This window comes from Lepisosteus platostomus, chromosome 9 (genome assembly GCF_059453375.1).
Source record: "Lepisosteus platostomus isolate fLepPlt1 chromosome 9, fLepPlt1.hap1, whole genome shotgun sequence".
Lineage (NCBI taxonomy): Eukaryota > Metazoa > Chordata > Actinopteri > Semionotiformes > Lepisosteidae > Lepisosteus > Lepisosteus platostomus.
Genome location: NC_142619.1, coordinates 41,004,187 through 41,016,932, shown reverse-complemented (window position 1 = coordinate 41,016,932; position 12,746 = coordinate 41,004,187). Strand labels below are relative to the sequence as shown.

The 12,746-nt window shown below is 34.7% G+C and overlaps 1 protein-coding gene across 4 annotated transcripts in view; it reads left to right on the top strand.

The window, feature by feature from the left end:
- The window catches only part of LOC148655004 (chemokine-like protein TAFA-5), a 190,259-nt gene that overhangs the window by 164,055 nt on the left and 13,458 nt on the right, over positions 1-12,746 (top strand). For all 4 annotated transcript variants that reach the window (XR_015941169.1, XR_015941171.1, XR_015941170.1 and 1 more), the window contains exon 3: positions 4,268-4,395. Coding sequence is in view for 1 of the 4 variants with exons in the window: in XM_088645036.1 (XP_088501162.1) it covers positions 4,268-4,395 (128 nt within the window). In the remaining 3 variants the exon portion in view is untranslated. The remainder of the gene's footprint in view (positions 1-4,267; positions 4,396-12,746) is intronic.

Here is a 12,746-nt window from a genome sequence, read left to right as displayed (position 1 = left end):
TTTATAGCTTGATAGCAAAACAAATACTCCATATAAAAATGTAAATCTAATATTGTCTGCGTTCTTCATGATGGTTATGATGGGTGTCATCCTCTTTAGCAAAGTAACCCTACAAATTAGAACTGGCGGGAAACAGGGATGCATCATTGCACCAATGCTATTTTCCATCTTTTTATGCATGCTTCATCTCACTGAGTCAGGACTCCCTAGAGGAATCTATATCAACTACAGGACTGATAGGAAGATTTTTAACATCAACTATTTCCACGCTAAATTCAAAATGATAAGATCATCTGTAGTGGAGTTCCAGTATACTGATGATGTCCAAGTGAGCACCTCAGAAGCAGAACTCCTAGTCATCATCTTACTCTCCGAGGCATACAGCAGGATGGGTCTCACACTAAACCCCCGAATCCAAGTTATTTTTCCAACCAGTAAATGGCATATGCATACCTTCCCCCTCTACCACAGTTAACGGTGTCACTTTGGAAAAACATTCCCAGTTTCCGAAATCTTCGCAGTCATCTCTAGTAATAGCAGCCTAAAAGATTAAGTCTAATATCTGATCTCTAGAGCCAGATTTGCCATAGCCCAATTCAAGACCAGAGTCTTTGAGGACCACATCATCACTTTTAACATAAAAAAGTTGATGTGTACAACATGGCTGTCATTCCTACCCTAATATATGGGGCAGAAACATGGACAATATACAGGAAACACCTCGAGGTCCAGGGAAATTTCAGCACCACTGCTTAATAGGAATTCTGCATTTCAGCTGGCAAGATAAGAAGCTAATAACTTGCTTCATTGAAGCAACTATCATGAAACATCAACTTCAATGGGCTGGGCATCTTGTTTGAATAGTCTGGAAGCATAGTCTGGATCTAATGGTAGGGCAAAAAACTCAGACAGTTGGAAGACACGCCCTGCAGCACTTTAAGTATTCGGTATTCAGTATTCAGTGGCTCTTCAGCCAATTTCCTTTGAGCATCTGGACCACAGCTCGTCAACCCCACCAGTGTCGGCAGCTGGCCACTTAATTTCCACACAAGATTTTCTGCCAGGGTTTACTCCCTTAGCCTCCTTCCTTCCTGATGTCACAAGGCAGGTGGCTTGTGACATCAGGAAGGTACAAGGTAACTTCAAGCTACTACAAGGTAGCTTCACTATTGCCCTATTAGCCAGCATATTTCCAGGTGATTCCAGACTGGCCTTTATGGTAACCGTAATGGTCTGGGTGGGAAAAGTCTCCCACCATTCATAACCTGCCCACAATCCTGTACTTTACCTATTGCTACCATCCGTGGAGAGGATGAGGGGTTGGAATTTGGGAGGCTTTAAAAGGGGATTTAAAATGTTTTTTTAAGTATAATTTGTTTAATTTCTCTCATCCAATATAATCAGGGAAAATTTATTCTCTACAACATGGACTGCTACCTACTGCTACATTCTTGCTCTTGGTGTCTATCCCCCTCCATTATTAGCACACCCAATTGATAATCAATAAAAAACAATAGTTGGTCTGCAGTTGTGCTTTTCTGTCCTTTCTTCTTGCAGTCATGTCAAGGACAAATAAAGGGTAATCCCTACAGCACAATAAATGTTAGTTATCTATTACCCAAGGTTCAGTTATAGATGTATTTTGTAAAAACTAGTAGTGTCTATGGGTCACCTACTGTAGGAAACTAAAGCTAGCTGGAGCCATCTTGATTTAAACAATGTGTAAGTGACTTAAGATAAAGAACCAGAGAGCTTACAGGTGCCTGAACATAGGCAAATAGGGACCATAGAAACTTCCTCACACACAATGAGCCTACAAAGGGGCACTGCCCTTTGTAGATTCTCTGGGAGGTGAGATAGACTGAGAGTTTTTTTTCACTATCTGAGATAAGGCCTTTATTTCCACATAGACACATGATCCATGCCATCATGTAAATGTTAAGACCTATATAATGTGCTCAAGCCCAACATCTCTGCATCACACGTGTTCTGACATGAGTTGCTTTGTAAATGTGTTTGAATCAGTTTTTTTGTTGATAAAATATAGGCCTAACTAAATAACTGTTTTTCCAGAAATAGTAGAGAGAACATTTTTCAGATTACTATTTCAAAACACAGGATTTTTAAATTAATGTAAAATATTTGGTCCAGTTAGCTTATTATATATCCTGATCTATTGACATAGTTTCATATCATGGGTATTAGTTGCATTTAGCTTGGATAAAATTGGTTTAAGATACATCTGTTGAGTGCACAGAATGTCATACTAGCACTGACATCTTGAACACATGTAAGAATTAATGTGTTTCAGAATAGGGAGCAAGTGTTTTCCTTGAAATATTTATGAAAAATAGGAATATACTTAACAATATACTGTATGTCTTGTGTGTAGTAAATTTTTAAAAGGTCTAATTTACAAGTAAAGACAAGGTGAAAAGCATTTTCTTGTTTCCTAGTATAAGCTATATTTTCCCCAGTCTTTTTTTCACAGAAATGAGATGTGTTTGAAAATAAATGTGCATTTCCCCCTCTCTCTAAGGGCTAATTCAGGTGGCATCATATGTAAATGTAAGTAGATGAGTGCCCTACTTTTTAAAAATAGATATTTAAATATGTTAAGATACAAAAATATAATCTTTTTATTTTGTGCTTGATAAAAATGCCCTTTATTATTTGGAATGTAAGATTGTAAGGATGGAAGTAGTGGGATTTTAAGCTTTGGTGTTTTGCTAATTTTGTATAGATCATAGAAATTTTGTTTCAAGTATTTTGCTTCTGATATAAATGATGAGATAAATGATGCTCTTTTAGATAAATTAAAGATGTTGAAACTGACTGTTTAAGGAAACCTGGCTTGTTACTACAATAGTATGACTTCCATACTATGTCTGCTTGACCATTTGCCAAAATGTCCTCATATGCACATACAGTAAGACTGACCAGTTAGGAATTCTAACTATTTAAGAGCAGAAGCTGAGGCATTTGGTTGATTTCTAATTACCTAAGTTCTAATAAAAATGTTTAAGTGGGGTATTAAAGAAATAACAGATTGTGTTCAAATCAGCATCTGTTTCATTCTCATTTTCCAAGTTGTTCAGGAATGGCATTATTCAACCTGACAAATACCCTCAAACCACACACCAGCTTGTTAGAGCTGAAGACAACACATACGTTCTGAGGCACTTTCATGGCAAAACCATCTGCTTTATTTTTCCACTACAATCCTGGAATTCAAAGAACAAAGCTTTAGGGCAAATTTGGTGTTATCAGTAAGGCCCCCAGTCTTTCAAGCATCTAGCCAACAGCAGCTGGTGGAGAATAGACTGAAGATCCCACAGTTAAACCCACCTGACCCAAACTTGAATGCTCAAATGTACTCTGCTACTGAGAATAACCTGTTCACAGTTAAGAAGTGACATTTTCTTTCTTTCAGTTATTGAATCCCAAGACTATGTGATTTGCCCTGAATGGAAAATGTATCTGTAGAGACACTTTAGCGAGAATTAGAATATACCACTGGAAATATTAATCTATAAATCTTGAAGAGGTTACCTAAATGTAATGTAACTATATTTTTTAAAAACATGATAATTGTATCATGTGACATTTTAACATGTATTGTCTCCTGCCTAGTCAGCTTCAAGAATTATAAAGATAGTTAATATGCATTATGTATATTTTATTTATTTATTTTACTTCATATTAAATCATGTTCTTTATTCTTTCAAAAAGTGCTCCTTATTTAAGTCTAAACTACATTTTTATTGTAGGTTTTAAGTTAATTTGTGTTGTAGACATGGAACTTTTTATCTCCTATTGTTTCATAATTTGTGTCCTCATTCCTATAATGGCAATTCTAGAATTGTTTATTCTGTTTTTTAGTTTGAATATGTCTTTGTCTCATAGTCTCCTATGCATGTATTGTAAACAGCTGCTAATAATTCTATTATTTGATTGTACTTACAAATGTCAATTTTACTCAAATCATGCATAGACAACCTCTGAAATAAGAGCCTGGACCTTCAGAATACATCATTATAAATCATAGCTTTCATAACAAAATGTTAAAAATGTAAAATTTGTTTCTGTATTTAATAGCAAAAGTTAATACACATTAAAATTGTTTTATGTATGTATTATTATATTTTCAGTGTGTCTTTGGCATCTTATCAAACATATTTATATTTATCTGAAAGAAATAACCACTACTTAAGTACAGTTTACCTCAGTGCAAAATTAATATTTTTGTTTTTTTTTCCTTTTGCAGCACGAATTGTAAAGACAAAGCAATGGTGTGAAATGCTACCCTGTTTGGAAGGTGAAGGCTGTAATTTGTTAGTAAATAAATCAGGCTGGACTTGTACGCAACCTGGAGGCCGAGTTAAAACAACAACAGTAAGTTACACAATGTTTCCATTTGCCCGGGTCCCATACAGTATGTCCTTAATATCTCCCAGAACTAAACTTCTCCTTCTCCTCCTGTAAACAAGAGAGGTCTTTTAAAAAGTAATGCATCTCTCAGCGGTAACAAACTAGTTGGGAAAAATAAATGCAATTTGGCAGATATCTGCATGAAAGCATTCCAGAACATTTACATATTTATGAGTTCATGTATACCTGGAGAGCTCCAAAATAACTTATTAAATCTTTTGTCAAAATGTAATTGTTAACCTATTTGCTTCATGCAATGAAGCAAAGATTGTAATACCCATGTTTCTCCTAAATGGAAAACAATAGTAATTTTTAAAGTGTTCATTCATACTCCTTGTCTGTTGGTGTTCTTTCACAAGGGAATTGGGACCCTAATATATTGTTAAAAAATGAGAATTAGGTTTCAAAATGATTATTAAAGCCTAACGTGGAAATCAATATATTTAACTTTTTATGTTTGATAGTACCACATTGTGTATAACCCTCCCCCCAGCAAAAAAAAAAAACAAACTGAGCAAACAGATACTCGAAATTGAGTTTTAAATCAATTCTTATTTTTTATTTCATTAATGAGCCATTAATGTCAGTAAATATGTATTTATTTTATTGTACTTTACTTGAGAATCACACTGGGTTACCTGTAGTCTGTAATTAAGAAATTATCTTTTTTTGTAATCAAAAAGTACCTTAAACATTAAGAAATATATAATGAGAATTGTTCTAGTGTTTTGCTGATGTAAAAGTATCAGAATGGTGATACACACAAAATAAAATATACTCATGGAAACTTGTTTTCTGATCACAGTGGCTTATAAAATAGTGAGATGATTTCATATTATATGTATTTTGCTAAATAAATATAAAGTTTTAGATATTTTTTTCTTTATTACTCTTTGATCCTGAATGACAATAATATTTAATGAAATTTTAAATGTTTAATTTACCAAAACATTTTATACACTTTAGTTTTCTTAAACAAAGGTGATATTGGTTTGATATCTAACAGCCCAAATCCTTTAAAGGAATTGTTCTGAAGTATGCAAATGTTTTAAAAAAAAGGAAATATTTTTTTTATGTATGTATAAAAAAACATTGTCAGCCTTAAAAGAGTGAAATATGTACTGTTTATGAAGATAAAAAAGCTTCAAAGCAATAACCCATTCTGTATCACACAGTGAATTTCAGGGGTGGATTAATAAAAAATCCGGGGCTTTGTCAACAGCCAAAGCACAGATTAACTTGATTTAATAGAACACATGCTGTGATCAGTCAGGATATTTTTTAAGCACCACATTTCATTCAGTTACACAGCTATTAGGGGCTAGTTATATTTTACAACGCAACAGTAACTCCATAAATTACTATATCAAGCCGTGTGCTTTTTAAAAAGAACGTTGTCATCATGCGTTATATTCCTCAGATACTGATACTTTTATGGAAGAAAGACAAGAGAAATAAATGCCCCAATGATAAAAATATCCTAAATCGTGTTAAAAAATTGACAGACTAGACAAGGTTCTTTAAACAGGTTGAACAATGTAAGCTCATTTGAAGCCATACTGGATAAAAAGGGCATTCAAGTTGTCATTAATTAAAACAGTCATCTTAATATATAATATATAATATATAATATATAATATATAATATATAATATACTGTACATATAATATGTACAGTATATGTTTCCTGTTTTGTTTCACAGAATATATCAGATTACTAGAGCTGTATTGCATTTCCTCACAATAAATCCTTATTCCTCATTCACAATTAATTAATGAATTACATTATTTCAAATAAAGGATGCTAGTAAGTTTGTCTGCAGTTGTATAAGGACTATTCAAATTCAGACACAATTCTGATGTACAGATGCAGCCATTCAAAGTGCGCGGTACAGACACCGCAGTATAGATACCGCAGGTATGATGACACGCGATACCGCGGTGCGTGATTGGTTGACCGACAGGGGCACTCGTGGTCCATTGGTCTGTCGTAGAAAGACTTACTGTAAACGTCTTTACTGTGCCCGTTGTAGATATTGAATTTTACCACTGAAGGGAAATCTTAGTAGCTGAGCATAAAAAGAATAGGAGCATACTGTAACGCGTGTGAAGGCCATAAACGATATTAATTTTGGAACGTAAACATACAGTATATAGCTGGTCTTGGTACTTTAAAGAAAAAAATACACACCAGTATTCCATTTCTCCCTAAACATTGTAAGCTTCGAAGTCTTTAACTAACGTGATACCGGAGTCAACAAGCATACTTTTAGAATTTGATTAAAAGGGAATATAATATGGAATCGCGTATCTCAAGAAATTAATAACGGTATGATTATATCCGTGTACTGCGGCAGGGCTGTGTAGGGCTGTATATAATATGGAATCGCGTATCTAAAGAATTTAATAACGGTATGATTATATCCGTGTACTGCGGCAGGGCTGTGTAGGGCTGTTTCGCCTACCTGATCATGCGAGCTGTCTTGTAGCCTACTGGTCTAGGTGCGTGACTACCAACTGGCAGGTTGTGTGTTCGAATCCAGCTGGTGCTGGACTTTTCATTTTTATTTATTTATTTTTTAATCGCGTAACATAAACATATTACCGTATGCAAACTGTACTGTATACAGTATGTATATGTATATTTAATGTCTTAACTATGCCCGTTTAATTGAATTAAAAAAAAATTATTTAACACGAACATTAAGCTGTTTACATCTTCCGCCTGAGAAGAGTCACCCGTTGCTACCCAACGCAGAATGGTGATTGGCTGACACTATCTGACACCCCTCTGATTGGAGAAAAAAGACGTGCTGGTGTGCTATACACACTACCAGGAAGAGGATTTCTTTCTATTCAAAACGTGTATTTTAAAAGTTTAAGAAGTAAAAACCTTACAGCGTACACAGATTTCTAAACTGATCAGGATCGTTATCTTTGTCTTATGCATAATAATGTTCACCGCTCTGTCCAGCAAATTAATAATAAACTTTATTTTATATAGCGTTTTAAACGAATAAGTAATTAGATTGCTCATAAACCTAATCACTTGCTTTTTCTTTTTATTTAGGCTCAGATTTCAACTATAGATCGTATTATTAATAACCATAATAACAACCAACCAACAAAAACAACCATATAAACATAATGGTGGTGCTGGACCTTCCAGTTTTATTGACAACATTGGTTTTTTTTCAATTCCTCTTGTCTAACAGGAATGTTTAAATTGTGGACAGACTGTTAGACAAGAGGAAAAGACCGCCTCCTCTTACGAAGCATTTCGTTGATCTGATCACGAATTCTTTTCCAGTCGTACGCAGCAAGGGTTGAGAATCTCCGATTCACCATCGTACTAATGGTTTCCCGGAGATTGGGTTAAAAAAAAACAAAAAACATACTAACAACTGTGCCATCCTACTCCTTAGTTAATACATTTTATTATTCATAAACAGTTAACATTGTTAGCAAAATATTTTGAATTATATTTAACCCTATTTTTTCTTTAGTTTTGTATTTAACTTATTATATTATTATATGACAGGCTCCTACACAGTGCCTGTCTGCCGTAAGCGTTACAATATACATACAGTACCCAACACTGCTTGTACCCATCTGTCATGCAAATAAAACACCTTGAATTGAATTGAATTGAGGGGAGAAGGGGGGGATACTAAAGCCAATACTGGCTCAATGGGCTTTGACGTGCTAATGCGTTGGTTTAACGGTCCGGGTGTGGCAGGCTTCCAATGTCAACTCAACTCGATTAGAAGACAATGAACGTATTTTAGCCCTAAATGAATTAATAGCAAACATGGTTTACATAAAATACATTTTTCCAAGAAAGTTTATAATAATACGATCTATAGTTGAAATCTGAGCCTACTTTAAAAATAAAGGAAAAGCATTTTCAGAGAGCAATCACGCTGTGTTTATGTAGAAAAAGTGATTAGGTTTATGAGCAATCTAATTACCTATTCGCTTAAAACGCTATATAAAATAAAGTTTATTTAGAGATGAATGATCAGTGTCGCAGTTTAAATAATGTGAGTCAGGAAACTAACACAGCGCCACCGGATTTAATAACGCAATAAAAACGCTATAAAATAATGTGACACAGTACAGCACAGTACAACAATACTGACCATGACTTTAGAAGCATAAATTACCTTACACTCAATTTAAACACAAGCTGTCTTTCTGTATGAACCTCTAAGCTGGTTCATACAGAAAATGTAGAAATGCATTAGCCTGATCATGATTAAAAAACACATAATTAAACATGCGTTTGCGATTTAAATCAGAACACGATTTAAATCAATATAAATGTTTATATTGTAACGCATACTGTCCAGCCTCCATTTCTCCATAAAAATTTACTGTTGCACACACACACACAACAGAAGCAGGAACCGCTGTCAGAAGGGAAGATATGTTCAAAATATCGCAAATATCGATCATGTTGCGATATTTTGAAATATAAAAGTCAATTGATTGTCCATAATATCGCTTACCTATTTTTTCGAAGAAATGTTTGTTAAAATAAAAGTCCAGCACCAGCTGGATTCGAACACACAACCTGCCAGTTGGTAGTCACGCACCTAGACCAGTAGGCTACAAGACAGCTCGCATGATCAGGTAGGCGAAACAGCCCTACACAGTCCTGCCAGTACACGGATATAATCATACCGTTATTAAATTCTTTAGATACGCGATTCCATATTATATTCCCTTTTAATCAAATTCTAAAAGTATGCTTGTTGACTCCGGTATCACGTTAGTTAAAGACTTCGAAGCTTACAATGCTTAGGGAGAAATGGAATACTGGTGTGTATTTTTCCTTGTGATATTTTAAGCTCTAGTTGAATGATAGGTGTCGCATTTTAAATCATTTTCGTAGCTAGAAATTATGAAACGCCCTGTTAAAAGCAAGGAAGTTTTTATGCCCCGTTGAAGTAAAACAAAATGCCTGACAAAGTATGGCTTGGACAGATTCCAAGTGCTTGTACAAATGTGCTAAAGAAATTATACTTTGAGTATACAGCTTGTCCAAAGTCATCCATTATTAATACTATTAGTAATATCTTCAGTAAAGGCTTTGATGCATAAATATTTCTGATAAAGGTAGGTTGTGTACTTTTGTCCAACTGAGCAATCTTGCTTTCATAAAATATACCAACATTTTAATGACTGATGATTAACATGCTGTAATACACAGTTCAAAATTAAAGGCTCAAATGCTGTACATGAGAGGTTAAGCTCCCCCTGGCGGTTTTACAAGGCGACGCCGGATAGTTAGTCACGTGACACACGTGAAATGCGTGATACCGCGTGATACTGTGACACTCCCACCGGGGTATGCCGCGAAATACCTCACCCATTTTTAATGGCTGCATCTGTAATCACATAACATAATAATTCAGTTGCTGATTGGGTTTGCGTGTGCAGCTCAGTTCTTGAAACTTTGTGAGAAGGAAACTATGGTGAGAGAATTGCCTCTTTCTTGAAACTATTCCATTGCTTTTATGTTACTTTGTTAGTATCGTGTGCATTCTTGTATTTGAGGCTCAAATTATATTCAGGCAAGATTTGTCATCATCCTGATCATCACATCTGTTTTCTCTCTGATGAGATCTATTTCAGTGTGTTTCAGAAGTGCAAAACAAAACTGACAAAAACTGAGTCTTTCTTAAAGGACCATCATTTCAAATGGATATTTTTGTTGACATGCTTTCCTTTAGCTATATATATTCATTTAAATATAATACTATAAAAACAGAAATACTAATACAATAAGGGCATTTGATTACATTTATTTTAGATCATAGATTTACACAGAACATGTATGTAAAACACAAAATGTTTCTTTACTGAGATTAAAAAGAAACAGTGAGTTGTCACAGAGAAAAGCAAAAACGGAAAAATCTAATATTAGTTAGCTACAGTTAAATTTCTGAGTTGTGATTGTGATGCACAAGTGATTTACCAAGGATCAATGTAATGTCTAAAGATCAGAAAATTTGACAAAGTCTTGTTTTTTTAAGGTAAAAATTGTATTAAAACTTTGGCTTTTTCCTTGAAGCTCAATATAAAACATGCAACTTACAGATACTTGAGTCAAATACAGTAAGTGCTTTTGACTGTGATCTTGAATTCCACGAATTGGGATACAATTGGCTAAGTGCCTCTGGGCACTGGTAGGCTGCAGTCGAATGGGGAGTCCTTAGATTATTGCATACTATTGAGTGCTGGGGAAGTGCCTGTGAATTTGTGATATTTATCAGTAAGAGGTGTGTCAGTCCTCTTTCTGACATGATAACACAGTTGTTTGCACTCTGGGATGGGATGCAAAAAGATGCCCACATTTCAAAGGTCTTTATCTTTCCTGAGTTGTAGCTTTGACCGTGGATGTGAGCAAATTACTTTATTTAATGATAATTAAAAAAGAGTTGGTATATAAATAAGAAATTACTGTAACTGCTGATTCAAAAAGTGTTTAAAGTGCAAATAAACTATATGACATCATATTTATGCATATTTATGTTTTATTTTTATCTGTTCTCATCTCTCAAAGCCATATTACAGATAGAACACTTGTCCAGTATTTCAGAAAATTGCTATACAATGTCTTAAAATCTTTAAATTCCATAAGCCTTATCACACTGACTGTGATCTGGTTAATATGTGATAAATTTCATTTATCTGATAATTGTATCATTATAAAGTTTAAATCTGACATTATTATTGTCTGTAACATAAAAGAATCAGTGGATAATGGCACTTAAATTAGAAAAAAAGTAGTTACATTACTTTATCTTCATAAGATCCTTCTACCAACTAATTTGGGGTTGGCTTTGTAGCAGAGCTACTCTTGTCAGGGCAGATTAATGAGGAGGGTGCCCCATTCCCATTCCTCATGGAATGGGCAATTTAGCATAGCCATGCGCCTAATATAGAACTGAAGATTCATAAAAACAATTCACTTAAGATATTTGTCAAAGTTTTATCTGTTTCCTGTTCATATCAAAAACAGGAAACAGCATATTCATATTGGCAACCATCTTTAATTTCCACGTGTTTAGAAAATGAAAGAATACTTATATACTGAATTTGCCCAATTAAGCTCCCATTGGGAAAGAAATTGGAAGAAACCCAAGGTGGGGGATGGGATTGATTCACTTGTTTAAGTTAAATGCAATATTACTGCAGGGTTTTTCAGAGACAGTGAAATTGAGTGCTACTGACAGAGAAGAAAAAGGAACTCAGATTTGCTCTTTACACTCACATTATTGCTCAAAACATCCTTTATTTACTAACATGTTTTTAATAAACATTTGTCAAGAAAGTATAGACTTAAAATAGACGACAAAATCATTAATAGAAACAATGATCCCACAAATGTACCCAAGACGTCCATAAAGCCTATACATGTACTCAATGGACAATAAACAACTTTATTTAACAGGGAAATAACAAAGTTCAGTGCAAATCATCTTACTTAAATATAAATATTTCAGCAGTGTTACTTAAAAAGATCCATATCACTGGTTTCGTGTAATGTTATTTTAGGTAAGGACATTTGCAAATATCACTTATCTTGGTCTGTTAAATTAGCCTGTAATTAGTTTTAATTGAGTCCCTTATTATTAATTTAGCTTATATGTTTATCTAATGCTAAAGTGTGTTATTATAATTATAATAATAATAATAATAATAATTGCTTACACTTATATAGCACTTTTCTGGACACTCCACTCAAAGCGCTTTACAGGTAATGGGGACTCCCCTCCACCACCACCACCAATGTGCAGCATCCACCTGGATGATGTGACGGCAGCCATAGTGCGCCAGAACACTCACCACACATCAGCTATCAGTGGGGAGGAGAGCAGAGTAATGTAGCCAATTCATAGAGGGGAATTATTAGAAGGCCATGATTGGTAAGGTTTTTCACAGGAGGTCTCTCATCCAGGTACTGACCAGGCTCACACCTGCTTAGCTTCAGTGGGTTGCCAGTTGTGAGTTGCAGGGTGATATGACTGCTGGCCGTATTATACATGTATTCATACCCAATTGTACAGATGGGTATTTTACCGAGGAAATCTGAGTGAAGTACCTTGCTTAAGGGTACAACAGCAATTCCTCACCTGGGATTTCACTCCACAATCTTTCAGTGAGTTCAGAGCACAGACTACTTGTCATTGCTACATAGACCTTTGCTGCATTTTCAGCAGAAAGCATGTATTAGGCAACAAATGCAGTGTAACTTGCATTCCTAACCTGTACAGCTTCTGTTCACTGTGAAATTCACTCTATGAT